Raw genomic sequence first — 27,027 nt, forward strand, 5'->3', positions numbered from 1 at the left:
ATATCGGAAGCTGTAGCAATATTCTGTACGTGGACTGTGGAGAGCAGCATTAAGCACGTTTGGACCTGGTAAGTACAAGGATATGAGATCTCTAAGGAAAATTAGACTGCTTCTGTAAGAGAACCTGCTGGACCAGTAAGTAGCACTTTTCCATGTGGACCAGAATTTCCAGTCTAATGCTCCAGAGGTCATCCTTCAAATGAGACAGAGATCTTGACAAGTTAAGTCTTTAAATATCTAATGGCATTTCTTCCACAGGAGTAGGGGTGTTAAGCCCAACAATTCAACAGAACTGATTTCTAACTTCTTTACATGAAAGAGATGCTGTGTAGGGAGCCTGCTGGCCCATACTGTAATAACTGCAGCTTGTCACTCAGTGACAGATGTTGTACTTCATTGGCAGATTGGAATCCCATATGAAAAGTGTTTTGAGATCCCTTGTGATGAAAAGTGCTATATAAATGCAAATAATCAAAAATTATATTACAGTTATATCAAATCAGCAATTAGAAATGGATAGAAAACCCAAACACCTCTTTTCTGGCAAAAAAAGACCATTCCAATGCTATGTCTAATCACTGAGAGTGCTCTTTGAACTTTCAAACTATTATTTTCTTTACATGTTTTCATTTTGTACCCCCTCTGTATTTAAGCATATTCCAAGGTTCACTTTGATAAATATGTGTTTAATACCGTTTGCCTTCAGAACACAGCTAGGGATGAAGAACACTCCGTTGCGATACACAATTTCTTGAGCTATGATTCCAAAACTGTACACATCTCCTTTTTGTGTTCCATTTGGAGGCATATTACCCCTCAGCAGTTCAGGTGCTCTCCACAGCAAGCCTGTAATGGGACATACCACTTTTTACAAGCTATACTGTATGCAATAAATAAAACAATAGATGACAAAAGACAACAGATGTCCATCCTACCAATTTCCAAAAGTTGCTTATTCCTGCTAAAATTCATACAGGCCTAGAGCCTATCCCAGGAGCTTATCCCAGAAGGCAAGACTACAGCCTGAACAGGACATCAGTCCATGACAGGATAAACACTGATTTACCCACCCAATGTGTTCTGGAGCAACCAGTGAAATTTAACTGAACAGAGGACGAAGATGAGGAAGACGCCTCAGTCCCCAGTCAAACCCAGAACACATGAAGCACCTTTTCCCCATTAGCAAAAATCTGTACTGTAGCACATTTATTAAACTACCACACCATTTGTCCTGGCATTTATATTGAAATTGTTTTGTATCTATTCTACTCATGCACAAATACATACAAAGAGATAAAAAATCGGCTTCATCTTTGGCCCACACAGGCTTGCAGTGGAAGGAACAGTTTTTGTTGATTTAACTTACACTGCCAGTGCTCTTTGCTGTTCTGAATGCCAGCTGTATTGGGCCGTCTGAGGTTGCTCAGGCCGAAGTCTGTGATTTTTAAAACAAACCTGCTGTCTACCACACAGTTTGAAGAAGAAAGATGCCCATGTGACCGCAAATAACTCTTGTGAATGTAGTCCATTCCCTAAAGAAAACAAAAATCGCAATGAAGCACCTGAAGATTATGAAATGGTACAGTTAGGACTTACATACATTTACACACATACTGTACTTACAGCATTTAGATGTAAGAACAAAAAATGTATGTGTATGAAAACTAAATGTAATTTAAAAACAAAAATAAAGGGAATGAAACATATGATTTTATGTATTAATTTTCTAAACAGCTTTATCTAGTTAAGGTTGCAGGAATCTGATTTTATCAAATTCATTTAATCACCAAATTAGTTATACAACGTTAATCAAAATGTCTGTCAGACTTCACACACTAGTTAGCTAACTCAATTAAAGCAACTTCCTTACAGAGTATTATCAGCAGTTATAACTATTTATAGCGCTGATGAGAGGAAAGTCTTGATCACATTTCAGGAATGACCCTAGGAGTGCACTGAAAAGGAAATTAAGAATGGCATGATGAAGGTCATGAATGTATATTCAACAATCCAATGAAAAGAAGTAGAGAGCAAAAAAGGTATGATAACTGCAAGATAAAATCTGAATGCATCCAGATCTGTAAGTCTATGAAGATGCACATCAGGGAAGTATCTTTAAATGAGTATGAGGAGCGATGGAAGGTGGCAGAAACATGAAAAAAACAATAAAGCCATAGTCTCACAACATGACGGAGGAGAGGGCCACAGTCAGAAACAAATATCTGATTGCCAAGAAAACGTAATACTTTTACAAGAAATTATGTAATGTTCAAAATGTCAGGAGCATGTGTAAGAAAGTGCAACTAAAGAGTAAAAAAATACCATCACCCCATAAGTATGTATTTCTCAGAAAAGCAAACTCTGAAAACGTAGTAGGTGTCACGAACCGCACTCCCGCGTGAACCTCTCGGCGTCAACACCTGCGCCCTAGTTAAGCAATTAGCACTGCTCACGCCCTTTTTACCCATTTATACCCTCTCTCTCCTCTCCGTCCTCACTCACTGTTGAGATCGACTTAGCCTTTCTCTTGTGCACGTACTTTACTGAACTGACTTCTGGATACCCGACCTTGCTCCGTCCCCGGCTTCATCTTCGCTTCTGTCTAGCGGCTTTTGGATTTGGATACCGTACCGACCTGACTACTGGAACCCGACCCAGCCTGCCTACCCAACCTCGTATTCTGTCTTTCGCCCTTTGGATTTCTGGACACCTATTCTCTCAGCACCGCATAGGGTCCCACCACCTTTTTTCACAAGTGCCTAGTGACTTCACTGACAGTAGGGTTCCTTCCAACAGGTAAACAGGGCTGTATCGGCTTGATTTTTTAAAGAGAGCTCTCCGTTTCCAGGTCTGAGTATAGATACCAGGGATTGTTGCTGAAGTGCAGTCATTAGATATCCAGTGCACTCTTTTCATACTGAGGTCCGATAATGCCAGATTTGTAAACCAAATCTGGTTCTTTTTCCTCTGGCAAGCCCATCAGACAAACATTATCCTGTCTTGACTAATCTTCCAGCTTGACCAAGTTGCTTTCCAGAATCTCCAGCTTTTGCTGCATGATTATTCAGTATCTATTTTTATGTCTGTTGTTCACCAGGCCATCGTGGAGGCTAATTGGGTTCAAACCAAATAAAAACAATAAAGCAAATGAAATGAATTGCTTAATTTGAATTTGTCAGTCACAACTTTTTTCTGACGGCTTTATGTTCATGAAACTTTTAGGCAACTAAAACACTGTAAAACTACCTTCACTATGTCCAACATTAAAGAATACTTGAACATCCAGTCAAGTTTAATCGAATCATTATTCAGAATATCCTGTAAAAAACAAAATGAAAGAATCAATATTCCACTTATGAATAAGGTAAAGAAACCACAATGAAAGAATATTCAAACCAACATAACACTAGAAGTATCAAAGATTAAACACCTGCAGACTTCCTTTGGGGCAATATTCAGTCAACAAGCAGTGATGAGGGGACTCCAAACATGCTCCAATGAAGCTACAGACATTAGGATGGTTCAAATCTCTGCACTGCAAAGTAAATAAAAAGAGATTGACTTCTTTATGTTTAAGTAGTATAAAATACTGAGATATTGCAACCAAAGAAGTCATTTCAAAATGAGAATTGATATATTGTTATTCAATTATCTGTTTATGAGCTATGTTTCATTTTTTGCCATATTATGCACTTTTGAATTGATCTTCACAATGATTCTTAATGATTCTTAAACACACAGTTGTCTCAAGAACTACACATGGATCACATCCCTAGTTAATATACAGTACATCCGCCATACACTAATCAGATCTCCTCTGGTCTAGGGTGTTTGATTAATATGTTAAAAGATGAGTCAGTGAAGCCTAGACTTCCTCATTCTCCCCTTTGTGTAACTAGGAGGTTTGTACTGTAGTTGCAAGTTGAGATGTGGAAAATGTACATCTGGGTGTGTGTATAACAACAATACATGGCAATCCTAAATATTTGGGGAAAAATGAAAATCAGTTTAAATCTAAGGTATGAAATTACTGAATGTCCTTTAGCCCTTGATACATTTTTCTAGACCGTACAGTATCTCCTTGGTCACTTACCTGCCTGAGCTCGTTAATTAATTCATTATTCAGATTGATACTTTTCACATGCAAGAAGCGAATGGAACAGATGTTCTCCTAGAAGACAGAGAGAGAACCTGAAAGCAGACATTTACTTAGCGCTCACAGTCTACAAAGCAATCATATGGTTTGCGCGAATCAAAATCTTCATAAAGACTAGAATACTTACTTTGTACATTGCGGCTTTTGTAAATAAGAAATCACTCTGTGTATTTTCACTTTCACAGATGGCTTCTAAGGAATCAGACGCTGACTTCATGGTATAATGAGAGACCTTTAAAAAACAGCAAAAAGTTTCATCTTATTCTATCTGCAGATTGCTTATCTACTGTAGTAATTGCAACATAAAATGATTTTTTACAACACAATAACACAAAATATTAAACATGAAGGAGATTCATTCTTAGGAGCATGTTAACAGATTCTGTAAAATACAGCTTGGATCATTTCATGTTGTTATATTTCTTAGCATTAAGGATAAGGAATTAGCAGACATTCCAAGAAAATTACAACAAATAAGGGGCCAGTAATGACTACAGAGGACATCACTTACTGATACTTGTAACACAGATTTAAAACACAGTATTTCATCAAGTGCATTTACAGTATAAGCATAGTATTAACCACCTTGGTATATCAATCTTGTGTAGTATGTTACGGGTGATGATTATTCAATGATGAATAAGTAAATAATACAAAATAAGTTGTGGAATCTGAATATTTAAGATAAATATTCAATATTAATACAATACGAAACAGTTATAGTGTTATAATTCTAGGTACATTATACTGTACGTGTAACCCCTTAAAAAGATCTCAAGTTTATAAAACAAACAGCCCATACATATGACAAGTTCTGAACTCAAAACAACCTTGTAATCTATTGCGCACAGAAACTTCCTGTACGTGTGTCATAGCTACATGCAAAGTAAATCAGTTTAGAACTTCTATTGCCCAAAATACTATCACCAGTAAATAAGCACGCAGGCCTGAGTCAGTAATACTCTTAAATTGTCTTGATTTTCTTTAAGGGTGGATATCTCCACACTTGGAGAGCTGCCGTCCCTACAGAAGTATCTTTAAACCAGCAGCATCTTAAGAGCTGGAAGATTAAAAAATTAATTAAAATGGAGGTTTTAATAAAAAAGGTCAAAGGGATGACAACAACCAAGGTCTCCTTCACTTCTGCTACTCTACTTCATCATTTTCCTGGTGTCACTTCCTGAAAAACTATAATACGTCCCTCATGCGTAGCTTCTGCATCCCTCTTCCACCCTATCTCAGACGTCCCTTGGTTAACACTGTTTGGGTATACTAAATTCCTCATCCAGTGGTCAGGAGATTGGCCCTCAACCAAGCAGGTTAAATACCTTATACCTAACTTCTCAATAAACATCCATAAATGCTTTTTTCTTAATAAGCAAGGCTATTCCTTGTGAAATTGCTTCTAATAGGCCCAGAATTAGTTTTGTGCATACAAAGTAACCCCCCCCCCCCCCTCCCCAGGACTGGGGGTCAGCATACCTAATGTATGTTATTTATAATTCTTTGAAATAGAACTTATAGTGCTTTCCAAACAACAAAAAGGATCAAAAGTCTTGTGGTATGTACACTGCTGCTGCTAATGCAGAATGTCTGGGTTGACAGTCCACAAGATAACAAATAGTAGGTTTCAAGAGAAGGGCTGAATGGCAGCATTTGTTTGAACAGAGACCTGATAAGTTTTTAGTTTTAATGGTTCTGCCTGTGCTGACAAAGAAATTAACCAGACTGGTTAGCTGTCGAGCTACTGGGTGACTTATGCTCACACTTCTCTTTGTGTCAGGCTGTTTTTTTTTTTGTTTAAACACTACTATACAGTAATGGAATTGGACAAACGCCCCCTGAACATTAACAGTTGTTTAGAATCCTGGAGAAACAGCCAGTCATGTCAAACCCTACCTTGTAGACTGACGAATTATGCTTCGCCTCCATCATGCTCACTTCACTGAAGTTGACCTTCCAGAGCATCAGAGAGGCCTTCTCTTGAAGTTTGTATTTCCTAGAACACAACTGCCAGCTAGAACTTAAAAGTGCCCAAATGCACAAAGCACGCTACATTTTAAAGATGTAACACTTGTTAATGTGATTATGTTTATGTTAATGCTCATGAGTGACTTAAAATCTCAATGTTAAAAGATTGGGATTGGACTGGGAATCACACAGAAGAACATTTGAGGCACATCAAGTTACTTCAGAAATATTGTCCACTTCACACCCCGTTTCACATGGCTTGGAACTTTCTTGGACACTTTGGATAGTTTCAGTGTTTTAGTACAGGTGAATTCCATAGGCACACCTTCATCAGGTTTCAAGGAAAAGTCCAGGAAACCAAACCGGAGGTACCAGAGGGGGACTGACTTCAATTAATCCTCTCTAACACTCGGGTAGTGCCACCTTCACCATGTTTCCATTGCTTGTAGATTTACCACAAAGTAAAGCAGATAACATACAGTACAAGGGTTTCTATCTTCCATATTTGTGGGGTTTTTTTGTTGATTGATTTGATTGTTACAGAACAACTTGACAGCTTTTTTTGGGGGGGGGGGGGTGACACCTTGTTGTTCCAGTAAAGAATGTTGTCATTCTCTACAAAATAATTAAAAAAATTAAAAATCAAAGAGATGTAAAGGTTATGAGTGCAAAAGATATGTAATAAATCCATTAAATTTAAAATAATTTCTAATATTGCATGCTTTGTCTAAAACCTAATGTTCAATTTCAATTTTTGTTTTACTTAAAATGTCAAAGCTGAAACAAGTACTGTATGAATCAAGCACAGTTCTTCATAGTTTCTTTGGCCTCTTACTGTATCTCAGTATAAAGAAATACTATAGCTTTGAGGATTAGCTACCACTCGATGGCAGTATTACCTTCTTAATTACTTTTGTCTTTCATGTTACCAAGCAACTGGAAACAGCTGAGCTAAAGCTCTGGTAGAGGAGAAAGTGAGCAAGAAGTTTGTGAAGCTTTACAGAACAATCAGCCAATCATCGTGCTTCATTTTTTAGTTTAAATTTTTTTAAACAACATAGCAGGCTCAAAGTATGGTAACTATGAGAACTATCTAACAACAACAACAACAGATTGTAGATTTATAATGGTTGGTTGAAAACAGTATTTCTATAAATAGGGTTGAAGAGATTGTTTACAAGAAGGGCTTAACCTCTCACATTGATATATGAACGTCCTCTTTATAAGTAATTATAAAAAAAAAACATAAGAGTGCTTGAATACTCTATCCAGTATGTAAGTGTTGAGTCCTCTTCAGAGAAGGGTATCTCAACCGTTTATTTCGTTTGCACCATTTATAATTTTATCATGCCCAGTCCTGATTACCACACTCCAGAGAAGGATATATTCTCAAAAGAGACCCCCAGGATTCTAAAGCATGCCTTTTGAGTTTTAAAAGAGGTTAAAGGAATTTAATCATTGGCCTTAAACAAAGAAGAGTTGATTATTACTAGTATTCTTGACAATTCACTCATGTTCTTATATAAATCTTGTAAAACAAAGCTAATACAGTACCTGTAGAGAAGGCTCAAACCAACTATTACCACAGCCAATAAGCCACCAATTAATCCGACTGCAATTATGGTAGTTCTTGCTGCAAAACAAAAAGCAATGTAATTAATGTAATGCAGAATCCCAAAACAGGCTATAATTCCCAGCAATTTTATACAGATGTGTTGTAGACTGTCACTATGAGAGGGTTGTTTCATTCTGTCTTTTAATTACAAATTTAAACCTGTCATTATGTCTTTTTTTTCACATTTTCAACCCTGATTTAGGCTGGACTGGCAGAACCGAAGGTTTCTGCAGACCATTCTGGGAGAGATACGGTTTGCTGTTAGATATAGGAAGACTTTTTAGAGCCTTCTCATTCAGCAGCATGTTCTCAGCCAGTCATTGCTTAAATAAAGTGATGGGTGGGTGTCTTTGCTCCAGACTCCCAGAACCCTTTGCTTTTATCAGCACAGTATGATGGAGAGTAGTCACCATTGACAATACACATCAAACATCTCTTGACAGCCTGAAACCTGTAACCTACCCCCATATGATCAATGTACACCAAATAGAAATCTTGAATATCTCTATTTGAATATTCACAATTTAAGGAAAAGGAAACTCAAGGAGCATGAATAAATAATTCACAATTTTGAAAAAGCTGTTCACCTCTAGAAACTTAGGACTAAAGGCAGAAAATAAATTAGTTTAGTGATCTCCTCATCTTGGGTCAATATATAATGTACTTTACATTAAATAATTAAGATAATGAAAATGTTCATGTTAGTGGTTTGATAAGAGAAAGAACAAAAGAAACCCTTAAGAAACCCTTTTATATTACCAGATGTATATGTGAGCAGATACTGTACATGAAGCTTACACTCATATATTAATACACTGTAGATTTTGTAACTGAAAATATTTTACAAAATAAGATAATCAGAAACGAATTTGTGGTTTTGACCAAATTAAAAAAGAGTCGTTCAAAAGCACGATAAAATTTGATGGCTTATGTTTGAATAAATATAATTAATGTAATCGTTTTTTTTAACATTGCCTTATTTTTGTAATATTTCTGTTTTAGAACATTTCAGAAAGATGCTATCTGTAATCAGGCAATGTGATTATTCTTTCTTCACTTTGGAATAGATTTAAACATATTAGAGTGTGCTCTGTAGAATATAAGAGAGCCGGCAGACCTGTGCTGTCGTCCTCACACATCTCCTCTGTGAATCCACACACAGGAGTGTCCAAAGGCGGCGTGCTTCGGCCTCCTGGCCAAACAATACTGAGTCCTGGAACCTGCTCGTAGTTTTTTCGCGTCCCAAAATAATTTGCGATAACCTGCACATATCAGAAATCATATGGAGTAATAATTGGCAAGAATATTCTTTTGGCTGAAAACACACAGTACATACTGTACAAACAGATCAAACATTAATACATGCAGTATATTGTTCTTTTGATGGATGTTACGGCGGTGATGCTTGCCCGTTGCCGTCATTTCTTCAGCCAGGCGAGTTAAAGCCAAAGTACTAGTAACAATATCGCTTTACTCGTCGGGGGGTTTTGTCATCATCTTGAATATCTGTTATCTGTACCCTCATTTTCTGGTCAGATTGTGTTAAACTGTAAAATATCTAACCTTGCGAGTCAATAATGAGGCATTTTATCAAAAGCCAAATACGTCCAAAGACTCACCTGAAATGTTCCGTTACTTTTGTTTTGTACGTGATACATCATGTAAGATGATTCACGGTCTCCATTGTCATCTATTGTTACTTCACCCTGAATCCCTGAATCCAGTTAAAGCAGAGAAGAAAGGTTAAATTACACCTTATAAAAATGCATTAAATTCGGCGTTTACAGTAAGATAAGTTAAGAAGGAACACATTGCAATTCTGAACATTTCAACTTGCATGTTGATTTTCTATGATTAGAAAAATATGAAAAAGTAAATGTAACCCATACTTGAAATTTGAAGAATATTGTTTCATATCAAAACTGTGTTTTTTTATGTTATATTTATATATTGTGTTATATATATATTTATATTTTCAAACTTTATATAATATGATTTTTAAATGCTGGCTTTAATTCAAGAAATGACATTTATTTTATGTGGTGCCACTAATAAGGTGACCATGTGGCTCTGTAATCTCCAAAATTCTTTGAGATAGGATGTGATTTTATGTTTTGAAAGAAATCAGCGCATTCATTATTGTACATGTGTCAAGATAAAAAAAAAAGGAGGTCTAATTACAGGGCATGAAAAAATGAGGTATGCCAATCAGGAGCTGTTCCCTGAGATTATGGAGCAATATAGTCACCCTTAAAAAAGAGGCATTTTTTAAGCTGCTTCATTTTAAGGCAGTAATTTCCAGCTATGAGACTCCCAACTCATTAAATACACTCAAGTAAATTACCTGTGATTGTTCTATTCCACATTTTCCGAGAAATGGCAGTCCCATTATATGGATCACCATTTTCAGAAATGGTTTCATTCAGTGCATGTGCATACAACCAGACAGAATCATGGGCGATTGCAGGCAGAACAGAAACCTATGGAAGAGAGTGTAAAAATAATTGCTTGCACCTCATTTCCTGAGAAAGAAACCTCTGAACAGATTCAGATCTAGACTGAATATAAATTGATGTACAATTCATTGTGTAATTCATACAGTCATCTGGAAATCTGGACACTATGTATCCTGCATTTGACACTAAGGGCTGAGAAAGGGTTTATGTACAGTGTGTAGACTTCCATTGTAAGCCTTGCACATGTGTGTAATCCATATTGCCGAACGCAAAATTTAATATCTGTCACGCCCTCTGCAGCCAGAGGGCGCTCCTTCTCTGTCCTGTCTCTTGTTTCTGGTGCTTTGCTCTCCTTCCGGTGTTTCTCTCTCTCTGGGGCTATATATTTCTGGGTCTTTCATCTGCTCCTCGCTCAGCATTGACGTTCGGATGTCCTGAGACCCGCCTAGCACCAGGTCGCTCCACGTCCGCTGCCTCAGGGCATAGGTTTCTATACGGCATTTCCTGAACAGCTGAGCCCGGGCTAACCCCCGTCTCGCCGCTACGCATACGGTCTTCATCACTCTCCTGCCATTCCACGGTTCGTCCTTTCTGACATCCGTGATAATATCCTTGTTAAATCTGCATCTTAAGTATTCAAACATTTTAAACTTCTCTTTTCATGAAATGATTAAATAATATTAAATGTAACTTTGCTTTCTAATAAATTGATGTTGGTTATGTATGGTTTTCCTTCTTATGGGATAGCATTTTTAGAAGTCCACAAAAAATGGAAAATACTGTCCCAGGCTTATTTCTTTTATCTCCCTGGCACTATTTATTAATGCATGACACCTTTTTATTGTAAAATGTCTCTTTTTAAATTTTACATTTTAAATCTGGCATTAAATACAGTACATACGGAATAACCATAACTATTTCTTTTAATTAGGGATATTTAATAATAATCCAGTAGATAATATGTTCAACTGTTATTCAGATCAGCTTCACAGTAATTGCTTGATTGGCGTTTTAGATATGATCAGGTATTTAATTCTTGCATTTAATTCTTTACTTTGTTTTTAAATATTGTCTTAAATATCTTCCGCACTAATTCATTTAACTGGATTTTCTTGTATTTCTGGGTAACAATGATTTGTAATACCCTGTGCATGTTTGGAATTTCCTCCAAAGAAAAAAACAGTTCCAGTTCTTTGCTTTTCACCCGAGTGGATCACATACTGTATAGTCTACTACATGGTTTTGTTCAGACATAAATCCCAGTACTCAAAGGGATTATGAAATTGTTTAAATTTGTGTAAAGATGTTTAGAAAATTTAAAATCTGTTTTTATATATATATTGTTGGAAGTCATTTGTCATTTTGCGGCCTTATCTGTTCTCACCAGTCCTGACCTGAGGTAATCCTGTCCGCCACATTGGTAAGAGTGAGTACACGTTGGAACAGCAGAAAAACAAATAATTGAGAATTTTTAAATAATTTTCATACTGTAATAATGAAAGTAGTAATGATGAGACAGCCTACAGGGATGAGGTCAGGAACCTGGTGGAGTGGTGCCTTGACAATTATCTCTCCCTCAAGGTCAGCAAAACCAAAGAGCTGGTCATCGATTTTAGAAAGCAGGGTGGGGACCACACCCCTGTTCACATCAATGGGGTGGCTGTTGAGATGGTTAGCAACTTCAAGTTCCTATGTACCTTCATCACTAATGATATAACATGATCCCAGCATGTAACTGGTGCTACAAAGAACAGCGCCTTTACTTCCTCAGACAGCTGAGAAAATTATGGTCTATCTTCAACTGTGCTTACCACATTTCACAGGTGTGCCATTGAGTGTGTGCTCACATGTCGTGTGGTTTGACAGCAGCACTTTTCACCCCCCTTACCTCTGGTAAGTGTTATAAGAGCATAAAGGCATGAACCTCCAGTTTCTTCCCACAAACTGTCAAGATTACTGAATTCTACCCCTACCACTGTCTCACGCTAATGTTTTGTTCTCACACTGCTTGTCTGACTTTTTCTTAAAGTTGTTTGTTATTTAATTTGTTGTTTTTTCTGCTGCTGTTCCCTTAATGTCTTTGTATGAGAGCATACATGCAAATAAGCATTTATTTGCACTTGTGTATATAACAGGTAAACTGAACTGAACTAATATTCTGGTATTGAGGGGTGGACAACATTTTGTTTTTTCACCTGAGGCATTATGATCATGCGGTACTGTAGTTACTTGAGGTGGAACAAATTTACTTTTTCTCCTGGCTCATACTGGTATCCAAAGTCTTCTTTAGATCTTCGAATCACCTCAGCTGAGAAGTTCATGTACCTCTCGTTGTCAGGCTTGTACAAGGTGAGAAGGAATAGAGCTTGGTAAGCTTCTCTTGCTATTGAGTCATAAGCATCTCCTGGGAAAGAAAGGTACATTTCTCATTCCAGCTGAAAATGAAATACGCTTCCTCTCAAATTAAAATGCATTTCTTTTTGAACCCACAACACCTCTGGGCCAGACACCCACAGAGAAAGAAACTCACATTTACTTGAGCAGGCATATGTGTCTTATAAAAAAACATACAGAGTTTAATTCCCATGCTGAAAAGTAGAAAGGAAGGAGAAGAAATACACAGTTTGGGCCATGCAGGTGTGAAGGGGAGTTACACACCCTGATGATCTACGGGTATATGGAGTGCGACATTAAGGGAATTCCAGGTGTGCAGGAAGAAGTCTTTGGTGTGGGGGAAAAGATAGTTGTAATGAACTTGGATAGGTAATCAGAAGTGAAATATGAATAATTTGAACATGTGACTGGTATGGGGGTAAAGGAAAACACAAATTCGGGAAAAGGAAAGGAAGGAGCTGGCTAATTAAGTGAGGGGTAGCTGACCTAACTACAAAACAAAACCCGAAACACCCAGTCTTCGGTGTCTAACACCCTGGCTAACCTATTGTATACTGACTACCCAAACCATACAAGACAAAAGACACTCACCCGTACTTAACTAGTGTTTCTAATACAAAGACAAACTACATGTGTAAAATGTACCAGGTAACCTTAACGAACCCTTCGGCAAAAGTTCACACAAATACACAAACAAGTGAGCTACGAATACTAATAAGGGAAAACAAGTGTAGACACAAGGAATAGGGTACAAAAGAGTTTGATATATATTGAAACACGTTTGTGCAAGGTAATGGGGAATAAAGGATAATACAAACAAACAAAAGTACAAGGAGGAGACGAACACAAACCAACAAAGCTGAAGCTATACGGAAACACACATACGAAGCGAAACGAACAAAAACAAAGAGAGACGAAGCCGAAGCAAAACGTAAGCGAAGCCGAAGCCGTTCTGAAAGTTAAATCCCGAAAGATCTGAGTTTTGACTGGTTGAGAAGCTGATTACGAATGACTTAATACGGCAAAGTGGATGAATTAATGAACCAATGGGGAGGGAGAACAACCAAAGTCAGGAAGTGTGGAACATAGAAACAAAACGCACATGGACCACACTGGGACGGAACAAGGGGAGACCTAGAATGTGAAGCAAGGGGGTTGGTAAGGAGGACAAAGAATTCATTTATTAAAACTGGACACAGGAGGTGAGAAAGTGCCAAAAAATGGAAAACAAGCGTATGTCCATTCATTTGGACCCTCCTACGTCTTCTTATTTCTTCCACTTTTCAAACTAGAGTTAAGTTACTCCTCTGCAGCTTGCACCCAGACACAGCTCCCCCTCCAGCCTTGCATCTCTTAAGGCAAAGTGCCCAATTGTACAACCTACCTCTTCTCCAGTCAAAAATGCCAAACATCTGTTTCTGTTCATAGGGCTCAAAGCAGAAAAAAACATACTCTCCGTTGATTAAACCTTGATTATGGGCCTCAATGAGGAAGTTTCTCACCACTTCTCCTTTTGCTGATATCACAATAACTGCAGAAATATAAAATTATATGAATTAAAATGTCATTTAGGTATTTAATTTGCATACACTTTGCCAAAAGTGAACTATTGTGTCGTATGTCTGAATACACGTTCATAATAAACTAGGTTCTAAAATTTTGAGATCACTCAACAAGGAATTATTTCTAACAAAGCCAAAGAGCCAAAATTACAATGATCCTATATTGCAGTTCATGCTTCCTATAGTAGCTATCCACTTATGTGTTTTACACTTAATTGATGGCTTAATTCAATGTACATATACTGTATAGCATCTTTCATCTCAAGGGGTCCCAAAGTGTATTAGAAAACTGTACAGGAGGGGACAGTTCATCCGCCACTGAAATTCAACAACCACATGGTGATGCAACCATTATATGCCAGCAGCCCCACCCACTACACAGTCAATTAAGGGGAAAAAGTGAGAGCCAATCACATTAAGGGAGGAATTTAGAAGGGAATCTTGCCCAGGGTGAATTTTAGCCTGGACACTTGAGGTTAACTCTCCTACTGTTACGAACAATGCCATGGGATGTTCAAAGACTAAGCACAAGATTCCAATTTAAAGTTTCCCCCCAAAGTAGGCACCTCCTACAACACAGTGTTACACTGGGAAGTGTGAAGGGAAGAACACCACCTACTGCTATAACTTCAGCAACTACTATAACTTCAGCACCTTAAAAGCTAGCAGGTCTTCTTCATATTCCACAAATTAATAAAATAACAGTTGGCGGGAAAGCCTTTAGTTACAGGGCCTACTCACACCTTACATTATAGCCTGCTACAACTATGGCTGCTGGTGCTGCTGTACATGCCATTGTGTGTCTCTATGTTGGCCTACCAGGTAGATACATCTGTTCTGACCAAACTATCCTATACTCCTCCCCACATGTCCAGGTGGTGCCCAGGCTTGGTACCATCTGAGTTGGATGTTGCATCACTGCCATGGATCCAAGAGGGACATTGTGGATATAGCTATCGTTTAGGAGGAATTTACTGGTCTACAGAGATCTGTATGGAGTACCAACACACAGAAGACATGATGGATGGATGGATTAATACCCTCATCGTTTCCTTTTTTTTAATTATATAATGTTAGCATGCCCAAAGGGGTTGGGCAACCAGTTGACCTTGGACCCCTAGAGGTTTTTTTTCCTACTAAGGATTTTTTGGTTCCTCTCCTCCGTTGTCTTCTGGTCTTCTGTTCTGTATTGACAAAATGTATCGTCAATTGCATTGTTAAGCGCCTTGGGGCAACCTTGTTGTGAAAGGCGCTATATAAAAATAAATTGAATTGAATTGAATTGAATGCTGTACTAGCTTGTTAAGACCACTTACTGTACATCAACCTTGATTTCCTCAAGGATTCCCCATCCTGGTAATGACCACGACCAGCATTGCTCAGCTTCTGATATCTGATGAGTTTAGGCTAGCAGGTAAAGGGCATGTCTTTATCCAGCTATTTACATTTTCTCACGTGTTCCTAAATCTCCCTGTGCTCCATGCAAAATTGCACACTTGCTGAAACCTTTTACCTTAACCTGGGGCCATCTGTAGCACAGCCCACTACATCTTTCATAAAGAGGTGTGGACCCTGGCTGTTCAACTCAAACCACATAAACTCTAAAAACACAATGGGCCATGAACATCTCTGTGGTCCCATCTTGAGTGATTTAAATTTCAGATTTACAACAGATCACTAAAGGTACTGCATACATACTTTGAAGAGAGATAGTTATAAGAAACAAAGTCTCAGTTACAGTTTAATTGCAGTGTTTAAAGTAAGGTTTGCAGGGTACAAACGGTGATGGTGCAGAAATTATAGACTTTTTGTAGGTATTATTTGGATGGGATTGTCCTTTAGGTTTATACTGTAGCTGATGTGTGCCATCAGTCAAACGTGGTGATGGCTGCTTTTGAATCAACTCTATACTTTACCTGTTTGGCTTTTTCAAGCAATGACTTGAGTATTAACACAGTTGATACTGCTACTTTATTCAGACCAAAAGTTGAACGAATTATATTTCACTAGGAACGACAACACCGAAGATCAAAGCTTGATTAACTATTATGGAGCGGATATTGGCTTAACCCGCTTGGCTGAGGGCCGACCTCCTGGCCATAGGACGAGGAGGACAGGACCCCCCACGCAGGGTAACCAAGGAGTAGCTGAAGAGGTGGAGGTGGGATGCAAAAGACATATGCGAGGGAGAGTAGGAAATCAGGTTGGTATGTTTAGCCTTTGGTGGAGGAAGGATGACGGAAGTGATTGCTAATTACTGACTGCTGAGTACGATTGAGCTTGGTTGTTGTCATCCCTCCCGCACTTTCATTATAAACTCCATGCCATGTATCAGAAGAGCAACACAGAATGTATCTTTTAGAGAAATTGCACTTTACAAAGAATATTGCATGAGCTTTGTGCAGACTAGGGGGCAGAAAGCATTTTAATTGCATCATTTTTTTAATGGCCCAACATCTGTGCTGTACACACAGGTAGTCTATTCAGACAAGTGAAGCATAAGAAATTAGAGCTGTTTATCCCAGTAGGCATGATGGTTATCTGGGGAAAATTGAATGACTGTGATATCCACTGGATAAGCACGGTACTTTGAACAAATATTAATCAATGCTGAAAGTGCTTCTCACAGTGGGTGAAAATCAATAGACATGCATCTATTCTGGTTTTACGATGAGTGGATTAACTCTTCTAAAGACAACTCAAAATAACTGTCTTTTTTGCTGTTCCAGGCAAAATGCTAAGCTTTTTTTGCAAGGAAGGAATATATAATTTCATGGGCTGTGCACACTTTAGAATATGTCAGTTGTGATTATTATTGAAGCATTCGAAAACGTTTCGTTTAGATTTACTGGGGTATCAGAGTTTAGCAGTTGTTGGAGGTTTGCATTCCTGGATATTTCATTGATCGAAAAGGTAGCTGATTTCAGCACTTTGAAGCCTAACTGCATCATTGTCTCCATCTGCTTCAGACATACTTAACATGACTTAAAATGATGATAGAACACAATTGCTCCAGGACTGGTTTTAGACATTAATCCCACTTTGATAGGCCTGTGATGGAATATTGATCTTGATAGGGTCTTGGGTAAAGAGCACCGTAGCCCTGGTACAAATGTTAGAAGACAAAAGCCTATGGCTTTTATTCTTTAAATTTCAATTGTATTCCTGTTTTGTACGTTTGCAGAAATGCAGTATATAATCCCCTATTCCTATAAGCCCTCTATTGCTCCTTGAGAATACATTATAAAAAATCAAGGAAGGAGAAATGGAGTGCTACATGGACATATACTGTATTTGGTCATTGTTTCAGAGTGATGTATGTTCAGAGAGACTCAATAGTTTTGTTTTGCACGGTTTGTAATGAAGTCATAAACAACTATTTCCTAGAGTGTTTTCTTGTACAGAATCATACCTATTATAAGATCCAGCCCATTTAATGTAAAAAAAAAATGGGTAGAAAAAGAAATGTTATTAAAAAGGAAATGTATCTTCTTGATTGTTGGCCTATCAGTTTCATATCTTAATGGCCCATTGTTAGACTCCATGGACATAACTTCAGAAATGAGGCTGAGTGATTTGTTCCCAATAGTTAATGACTCTTTATGTAAAAAACTACCTCCTGCTTACAGTTACTAAACATTGTTTCCTACTATTCACCCTACTGTCCTTTGTTCCTTGTTACTTCTTAATATATTTGGTTGACTTCATTAGATTCTGGATGTTTGTAATCTATAATATATGTACTGTACATAAATATATACTTAATTTCTCTCATAGCTCTCATACTCCTCCTCTTAAGGGCGCTCCAGCCCTTCCTCGTTCTTTCCCATTACCTGCACCTGTTCCCTATTTCCATTCCACCTTAAAAGCCAGACGCAGACGTCACCCGAGGTTCCTTGTTGAATTCCGCTTCGTGAGAGCCCGGGGTCCTGCTGCGTCTGGCTCCGTTATGGTTTTAACCTTCTGTTCCCCATTCCCTGCCCCACCGGTCCCGACCCGGTTCATGGTTTTATTTCCTGGATAGATCCCCTGGCCTTGGACTCTACTTGCTGTCTTACCCGTTTGGATTTTCTCATGGACTGTTCGCCCCGGATTCACTCTCCCTGGACACCTGCACCCCTCGGACACGCCCCCTGTCTCCAGACCCTCAAGAGTAAAGATATTCTATCCTATATTCTTCTAGTCTATCAATTTATACATAGCATGAGTTTAGTAGTATCAGACTTTGACTGATGCTACTAAAATGATGGAAAGAACCAGTATCAGAATTAACTAGACCCTGTACAGTATGTGTAAGGAATGGTAAATGAATATCTGTACATAAAAAAAAAATCCACGATTTAACATTAGCCATATTCATCTGTATATTTAGCTATTCTAATAGTACTGCAAGCATGCCGTACATCAGCAGCAATTACACACTTGAAAAAAATGACATAGTAATAATAATCCCTTAGTCCATACCTACCTCAACTGCATTAGGCTAGTTCTAGTTCAGCATTTCTACCCATGTGCCCAGCAATCAACAGTAGACTTGCCTGCTAAAAGTCATGAAATCAAGCAGAATTTTGGGCACTTATTTGAAATGCCATAGAGGTTAAAGAAAAATGTTTACTCACTGCGAGACACAGCAGACACAACCTTTAGGTCACTTCCTAGTGTGACAGAAGTGTTGTAGGTATCTCCTTCACCAGAGTGAATGTCTTGATATATAGCCACTGTAATATTTTGTTGTTCTGCAGCAAATCTGTACCAGTTAATAATGAAAGACAAAAAGGATTATTTTGGGGATTCATCCACTGTTGTAGTGGATCACTTAATTAACATCTATTTCACAAGAATATTTCAACATCTGTCAACATCCGTTTTGTGCCATAAATGACACATTATCAACCTCTTCATTTTTATTCACTCTCATTTTTACAACATATTTTAAATAAGTTCAAGTAGGTAGCTGCGTCAGCATGCGTAGACTACATAGGAACAAGTAAAGATTTATTCCATGCTGAAGACACCCGAAGAAGTCTCCACAGCCGAAACGTTGTGTTTCTTTTCTTCTCTTTTCAGCTGGGAATAAACCTTTCCTTGTTCCATATTTTAATTAAACTGTTCTCTATCTCCAAATATTAAATGGGCACATTAAGATAGGGATTCAGCAGATAAGGCATTAAACCAATGTCTAGAACTTTTTAAATGAAGAAGATCCCATGATACTTTTTATAAGAGTCTGAGTTATTTCACTGTAGGCTTACATAATCTGGCCCTTAATTCAGTTCAGCAGTTTTAATAAATGATAATTAATACAGTACAGAGTCCAAATGTATTGAGTTTATTCTGTTATTTTAGTGTTATTTGGTATGATTTGCCTGGCTGAGTGAATAGCAGCAAGCCCAAAGGACAAGGCTGGCCAGACCTCCCTATGTTTAGAAGGAATGAGCCAGGGAGCTGCTATAAGGGTGAATGAACCTCATGGGGGATGAGTAAAAGATGGTTGTGGAGTCCATCGACTAGTGAGGGGGATGCACAGAAACAACAGAGGATGAAAGGTAAGGTCTGCCTCTGTGGTCTAACGCATCTCCTGAGTGTGAGAAAGAAGCTCAAAGGGTGCTTTGGATGCAAGATATTTATACCTAGGAGAGCAGAAGGGGGGGAGATTAGAAATTCAACCTCTTCCTGAGCCTCTGTGTAAAATCAGAGAATGGTTACAAACAAGAGAAGCCATTCAGTCCACGTAGCCCTGTGTGGTTTTGCTGCTGCTGCATAATGGTTGCCACCTGTCAACCTGCTGTACACTGTGAAATGCTACATAAATGTCAGATGTTGTTGTTGTTGTTGTTATTATTATTATTATTATTATTATTATTATTATTATTAGAATTTTTATCGTTGTTGCTACTTTTTGTACTACATACTGTAGAACAGAAAATCAACCTCACTTTTGTTGGGTCAAGTAGCCACAAATTATTATTATTATTTCTTCCTCTGTATCTTCTAAATTAACTGAAAGTAAACAGTTTCCATGTTTCCATGTTATAAATAGTCTCAACAAAAACATTTGACTTCTTTTTTCCCAACCCTATTTTTTATAGATTCCATTTACACAGATTTTCTTGCTGTATTGTTTATCCAAAATATCAACTAATCTGACATACAGTATAATCTTTTAGAATACAGTAAGAGAACCCTTATAATAGAAACAGAAGATTCTGTCTACAAACTGTACTTAGTTTCAATTGCATAAATGTTGTTATAAATAACTGAACTGTGGTAAAATAAAAGTGGCTAAATTACCTCTGAAAGTACTTAGTCTTCCAGTTTAAAGTGTACTTAACTTAAGTTCTTAATTTAATAATTCTTTATGTAAGGGATAAGAGGTATTCCAGTAAATCTTAATTTCAATCTAGACCAAAAAAGCAGAAGTTTTCACCTCAACATAAAAAAGCTAAAAAAGAGCAAAAATTTGGCTGAGATTTGCAATGAGGTTTTGAGAAACATTGATGGCCTCAACACGAAGGGCTAACTCCATCTTAAAACAATCATTTCCCCTTGAATTAGGGTACCCATAGTACCAAAGGACACTCATCACCCTTCAAACATATTATAATCTAAAATGAAGCAAAGGACAAAATCCCTTGAAACCTACAGTATAACAAACCTAGCAACAATGCATTCACATACACAGTTCCTCCTGTTTTTACCTGATTCCTCCAGCTGGGATGGTCCAAGTAGGACTAGTATCATAGATTATTCCAATGCGCCTCCAATTAAACTTTTCACAGATCTTGACAAAGAAAGACCCCATTTTGGTAAAAGGACCAAACACTCTGGTCATTGTAGGAAATTCCTAAAGGTGAACAGAAAAATAACAGGAAGAAACCTGAAAATAGACTTGTATACTGTATAACTTTGTAATTAAAGAATGATTCTGAATTATTTTTTAGACATTTTTAAACAAATGTACAAATACTTAGGGATCCATTGTTTTTAAGATTATATCACTCAAATGCAGTTACCTTTTTATCCAGAAATTCTGAGTCTGCACAGATTGGACTGACCACTGCAATGTTCCAGTAACCAGCAAGCCTGCCTACATGGGAGCATACCTAAGGAAAGAGCACACCAAAGATCTCCCTCCAATCAAAAGAACCATCCCCACATCAAGTCTGCACAAGAGGCTCTTCATAGACCTTAACATTATAAACATCCATCCCGAAGCAATGAACAAACGTAGCTGAAATGAACTAAATGTCAATAACATAGGGGATATCTGGAACAAAAAGACTTCATAAGAGAATTTCAATCAGAACTGAGTACAACATCAAAGATATTCCTTGATCTAATGAGAAGTACTGTATGTCCGTAGTGTGTATAGTGTGTATATAATATGTACTGCCTAGCAAAAGTACTCATCCCCTTCCAGCGATGTCCCATTGTATTAAATGAGAGTGAGCATACAGAAAATTAAAATCTTTTATTGCTTACCTTTGAGCAAGATGGGCCTATGAAAGCACTGTAGTTTTGATTATGTTGTAGGCTTACAATTTTTCCTGGTCCTCTAATCGCATCACATTCATCATCGACATATTCATACACCAATCGGTGACCTAGGAGATATACCACAATAAGACAGAGTTTAAAGTTGACAACTCATGGACAATTTAGATGGATCCCGTGTATATCCATCCATTTTGTGGCCTTTCTCTTTGACATGTACTGTAGCTGTACGGGCTTGTGGGTTTTCTTCATCACAGTAGTGTAGATGATTTTCAGCAAGCTCCACAGGTAAAGGTGGAGGCTGGTTTTCAAGCCCAGATCAAAATATTTATTGAGCATTAACCAGCAATTAATAGAGGCTCTTGTGTTCCACTAGGTCTTCACCCAACCCTGTGTGGTATAGGGCAGTGCCTCCGCTAACTGCTTCTGGACAACTCTCTCCAGCATTTTTCCTGGACAGCTCTTCCAGACACACCCAGCAGTGGCCAGCGTCAAGCAGGAACTGAGTGGAGCCATGCAGTCTAGAACCGTCATCAAAGTATAGGACACTGATGTCTGGCTTTGCCCTTTGCAGTCCGGCCCCATCCAGGACAGGACACTTCCATTTTTAAATTTTGGGACATTGGCTGCATCTTCTCCTGATGATGTGCCTGTGTGTTTTCAGGCCATCCAACCCCCCCTGCTGTTCTCTCGACTATCATGATGAAAGCCTCAGAGTTGTCTCATGGTCCCATCTTCAGGTTCTTCGTCCATCCCAAGTCTGCTCCCACTTCTGAAGATGTGGGTGATCCCCTCTGGAGCACCAGAGCTTCCGTTAATTGCTGGTTAATGCTCTATAGGTATTTAGACCTGGGCTTGAAAACCGACCTCCACCATTACAAGACTTTCCAACATTGTCCTCTCCACCCAGCCTGATCTCTAGGTTCAGCGTTTCCAAAATTTCCAGCAGAACACCACAGTGTGAGAGGGGAAAAGTTAGAAGGGAAGAACACACCATGGTGCTCTTTATTCTTTTTGACAACAAAGAAGAAAGCAGGAAAAATCTAATTCAGCAAGAAAGTTGCAGTTGCAGTTTTCTATCTTCTGATATCAGTCCTTTGGCATTAACTGATTTAATTTTTTGCAGTTAAGTTTTTTTAAAATGTAAACATTTTATTTTTCCTGATTCTAAGTCAAGGTTCTTCAGTCCTTATTATGTGCCCACTACCTGCTGGTTTTACATTTACTAAAGGTGTGAAATTGATATATCATTTTTGCAATATATATCTAAATTTCTAAGCTTAATATGTATCTCCTGAAACTGCATAGCTTGAGACTAATGAATTTCTTGCAAGTTCCTTGACACAGGATGTGTATACTGTATCTCTAACAAGGAGCTTTAAATAGCTTAATCTGGATCAGTGCCATCAGAAGTATCATTTATAAAACCTTGAACGTGTTTCCTGTAATGTTTCCAATATTTGAAAGCTTGATGCTGCCATACTTTAATAGTTTAATATGACACACGTGCATAAAGCATTTCTCTTATTGTGACATGGTGAAGGTTTCCAATAGCTGAGCTGTCCATCCATTATGGTGACATTCATAGCAATAATTTCCCTTGTCACCCCATTCCTGTGCAGCTGTCATTGCTCCTAGAATGCGGCAATAGATTGAACAGATACAAAAATGCAGTTTCTAAGTCATAATACATTAGATTAAAGTTACCATATTGCGCACCATGACTAGAACACTTAATTTACATTACCACTGAAAAATAATCATGTAATTCCATTACTGGCAAAACAACTACAGTAATCAAAATGCAATTTTAGGAATGCATATACAGTAGATAAGCTGTTTTGCTTGATTTCAGCATCATATGGTAACCATTTATAATATAAAATATGCACTCTTACGAGCCAGTTTTTAAGCTGAAGTCAATAACTTTTACACTGTTCGTCAAAGTCTATATTATTGTGCAAGGCCAAGGTGTTCCTTGTGTAAATACAGCATTTATTCATCACAGCGAGCTTTTTGTTCTCTTTTGGGTAGAACATCAACTGACCCTTTAATAGGATAGAATTCCTGTTGATCTCATCGATAGCAATAAGGGCTCCAGCTCCAATTCTTCCCACATGGAACTGAGAGGAGGTATTAGGCATGGAGATTAGCAGTTTGAAATCCAGCCCCTCACCCCAGCGTGCAAAGGCCAAAAGAACCACAGAAAGGACTTCCATTTGCTGCTGCAAATCCTAAAACGAAACATTAACTTAAGGTACACCCTCAGAAAAATCTCTTACTTTTCAATTATTTATATTTTAAAAACACTAACGCAGCTTTGTATTATGTATTATTTCTCACTTTCAAAATAAGGTACCTTTTGCATATTATTTTACACATTTTATTTTTCATCTTTAAAAACAAATCTCAATATAATATTACGAGATAAGATTAATATAACAAATTTGCCAGACAATAGTTCTTAAAAGAATATCCTCGATGTTTTAAATCCGATATTAAAGTACAAGTATACAAGTATTCTTGCTGATAAAAGCTTTGTAAAATATGTAATAATATAACTAGATTTAATTCCCAGGATTTCCGTGAAACTGTATTAATATCCTATTTTTCAAATGTTCCCCCTGCCCTTGCAAAATCCCTCTAAGCTTTTGGGAACTGCAAGGGCAGGGCATAAAAATGAAAAAATACTGCACAGATCCATTGCAGCAGACCTTTATAAGGATAATAAATATTTTGGGGTAAGAGTATTTTTTGGCAGAGGAATATTAAAAGTATTTTACTAAATTCAGTTGACTTTCCTATTAATTGTACTGTATATAACTAAAAGAGATACCTTTTCCAAAGGCATTCTAAATGTAGTACAGTATATTACATAACATATGTACTAAAATTTCAGTAGTTCATTTCTCCATATAACAATAACCAGATGTACAGTACATAAAACATTTCAACAACAGTTAAAAAGAACAATGGGCAGTTTAAACTTTTCATGCCACAGCTCAGTTCCATTTCATTTTATTTAAATGCTACTTACCACCCTTTTCACAAAAGAACAGCGTTTCTTCGCAGTTGAGTGGAATTCCCTCCAACAAATGCTTCAGTAAATCAGCTTCAGGTGCGGACTGATCAGTGCACCAGGTGAAGAGCAGCCCAGGTTTCTAGTTAGCCTGTACTTCACTATGTTTTAAATCCCCCGTGTATTCCACTCTTACGAGCCAATCTGTGAGCCATAACACATTTTAAGCGTGTCTACAATTCACTTTGAGAAAGAACAGCATACCACACAGACATTGTCGATTTGTTTAGCTCATCAATGTGAGAACATAAACAGTTCATATGAACATTTACGGAAACTCTTAAGGCGGTGAAAGTAAAAATAGAAACAAGCTACTTAACAATGGCATTGTGTATTTTTTAGCCACTGTAAATAGAAAGCCATGTTTGGAAAGAAGACCTGTTGAATCTAGAAGCATGCAGTACATACAGTAGCAGAAACAAAGTATGAATGGAGCTGACGCTTTCCAGTACATCTTAATGACATTCTGAGCCCCTGTCTGCAAAACTGTAGTCCCCTCCTGGCACAGAATATCCATGGGGAATTCCAGGGAAATGGGATTTATGAAGATACTTTTGTGGGATTCGCAAAGGATAATTCTCGTCTTTCATTCAGGGTACAGAAAATATCAGGAGGATTAAAACTTAATTTGACTTGTTGTTTCAGAAGAATTGGGATCGGTACGTTTGCATTAGGCCCTAGTGTGAGTGTGTGTTTGTGTGTATCTGTGTGTCTGCCCTGCGATGGACTGGTGTCCCGTCCAGGGAGTATCCTGCCTTGTGCCCATTGCTTCCTGGGATAAGCTTCAGCTCCCCCACAACCCGGAATAGGATGAAGCAACTAGAAAATAGATGAAGCGATCAATTAAGATCACTTTATTGGCCATATACAATTTTTTGTATTAGGAATAAGTCTTTTCACATACCCTAACTCACTCTCCATGAGACACACAGACGGGGAGAGAGAAGCTTGGGGTCAGAGCGCAGGGTCAGTCATTTACTGTATACGGCTCCACTGCAGCAGTTGGGGTGAAAGGCCTTGCTTAGATCCTTAACCACAGAGCCACCACATGGCCCCAGGATGTTTGCTTTAGTGTGCATTTTTGTTATTGAAAAAGGTTTCTCTTAATTTTTATCACCTTTGTAAGGAAATTACATTACAGGACTAGGGTAACGTGTACCTGACTTTACATGTTCCAATTAAACATATCCCATAGAAGCAGCTTTTGGAATCACCAGACATAAAAATTGAAAAAATATATATTTGCATTTATTATTGAAGGTACACTAAGTCTCAGTGTTATATCTTTAATAATGAAGGAGGCTGGCTGCCAGACATGTATGTCTGATCAGGGGGATTCTACTCACTTTACGTGTTTCTTATCTGCTGCTTGCGCAAGCTGAACTTGTAACAGAAAAAAGCTCCTTAAGAATGAGCTGGCCATGCAAGGCAAAATCAGATGTTCTTTGAACTCTGTTATTAAACAGCCATATCTTGTCTTTAATAACATTGTGTCATTTAAGCAAACATATTAGTCAAGATAACAGAAGTCGCTCTGGTTGGTGAGAACTCTCTCCCACCCTACGTTTCCGTTCTGTATAAAACTGTATATTGTAAGCAAGCCTTTGAGTCTCGCCTTTCAGATATTTTTAATCTCAAGGTGTACCTCCTGTATGCATACGTAATCAGGGCTTTCTCTTTATCTCTCTTACATGGGTGTCCTTATTGGAGACACAACAATAACAACAATCTTTAACAATCATACACCAGTCCTGGTGTCCTAAAGTAAATGTGGAATCAGCAAAAAAAGTAGTAGTCTTGCAAACAACATTTAGTAGATGATGGGCAAATTATAGTCTTCAGAATAGCTGTTGATGTGAGTGTAAAAGATATACGAAACTGCTGAATGTTCTATCAATTCTCTTGTTTGAAAAGCAATGATGTCTCCAAACGGGATGACCAGAGCTTTTAAGATGACCAGAGCTTTTCTAAAACACATAACTTGAAACAGCTTTGGTTTCTATGTAAACATCCAACAGCAAATAGGTAAAGTACATGTTTCAAGCAGCAATATCAAATAGTAAAAGCTACTCTGTTAAGGGCCACAGACAGGATTACACTAAACTGGGATATGACTGTATTTCAAAGACACGCTTGTGCTGTACATGTGAAGGATCGTGGGAATTCTTTTTGGATTTCAGTCCACAGAGCCTTACAGACCAGTGGCGCCCATGACTATGTAAATAACTATAAATCATGTAGAACTTCAAGAAATGAATGATTGAATTCTTAAGATCCTAGTAAAGAGGTTCCAAGAAAAG

The 27,027-nt window shown here is 37.9% G+C and overlaps 1 protein-coding gene across 1 annotated transcript in view; it reads right to left on the bottom strand.

The window, feature by feature from the left end:
• The window catches only part of LOC148678730 (atrial natriuretic peptide receptor 1), a 33,968-nt gene extending 9,074 nt beyond the window's left edge, over positions 1-24,894 (bottom strand). Inside the window, exons 1-19 of the mRNA XM_088637666.1 lie at positions 24,686-24,894; positions 23,696-23,882; positions 21,637-21,758; positions 21,168-21,257; positions 20,853-20,998; positions 18,774-18,901; positions 13,977-14,123; positions 12,448-12,602; positions 10,087-10,222; positions 9,362-9,456; positions 8,860-9,004; positions 7,682-7,760; positions 6,056-6,155; positions 4,284-4,388; positions 4,094-4,171; positions 3,431-3,535; positions 3,247-3,318; positions 1,367-1,532; positions 694-846 (exon numbers count right to left, since the gene is read on the bottom strand). Coding sequence (XP_088493792.1) covers positions 694-846; positions 1,367-1,532; positions 3,247-3,318; positions 3,431-3,535; positions 4,094-4,171; positions 4,284-4,388; positions 6,056-6,155; positions 7,682-7,760; positions 8,860-9,004; positions 9,362-9,456; positions 10,087-10,222; positions 12,448-12,602; positions 13,977-14,123; positions 18,774-18,901; positions 20,853-20,998; positions 21,168-21,257; positions 21,637-21,758; positions 23,696-23,867 — 2,194 coding nt within the window. The 5' untranslated portion in view covers positions 23,868-23,882; positions 24,686-24,894. The remainder of the gene's footprint in view (positions 1-693; positions 847-1,366; positions 1,533-3,246; positions 3,319-3,430; positions 3,536-4,093; positions 4,172-4,283; positions 4,389-6,055; positions 6,156-7,681; positions 7,761-8,859; positions 9,005-9,361; positions 9,457-10,086; positions 10,223-12,447; positions 12,603-13,976; positions 14,124-18,773; positions 18,902-20,852; positions 20,999-21,167; positions 21,258-21,636; positions 21,759-23,695; positions 23,883-24,685) is intronic.
• Positions 24,895-27,027: the final 2,133 nt, after the last annotated feature.

Source organism: Lepisosteus platostomus, chromosome 1, assembly GCF_059453375.1.
Source record: "Lepisosteus platostomus isolate fLepPlt1 chromosome 1, fLepPlt1.hap1, whole genome shotgun sequence".
NCBI lineage: Eukaryota > Metazoa > Chordata > Actinopteri > Semionotiformes > Lepisosteidae > Lepisosteus > Lepisosteus platostomus.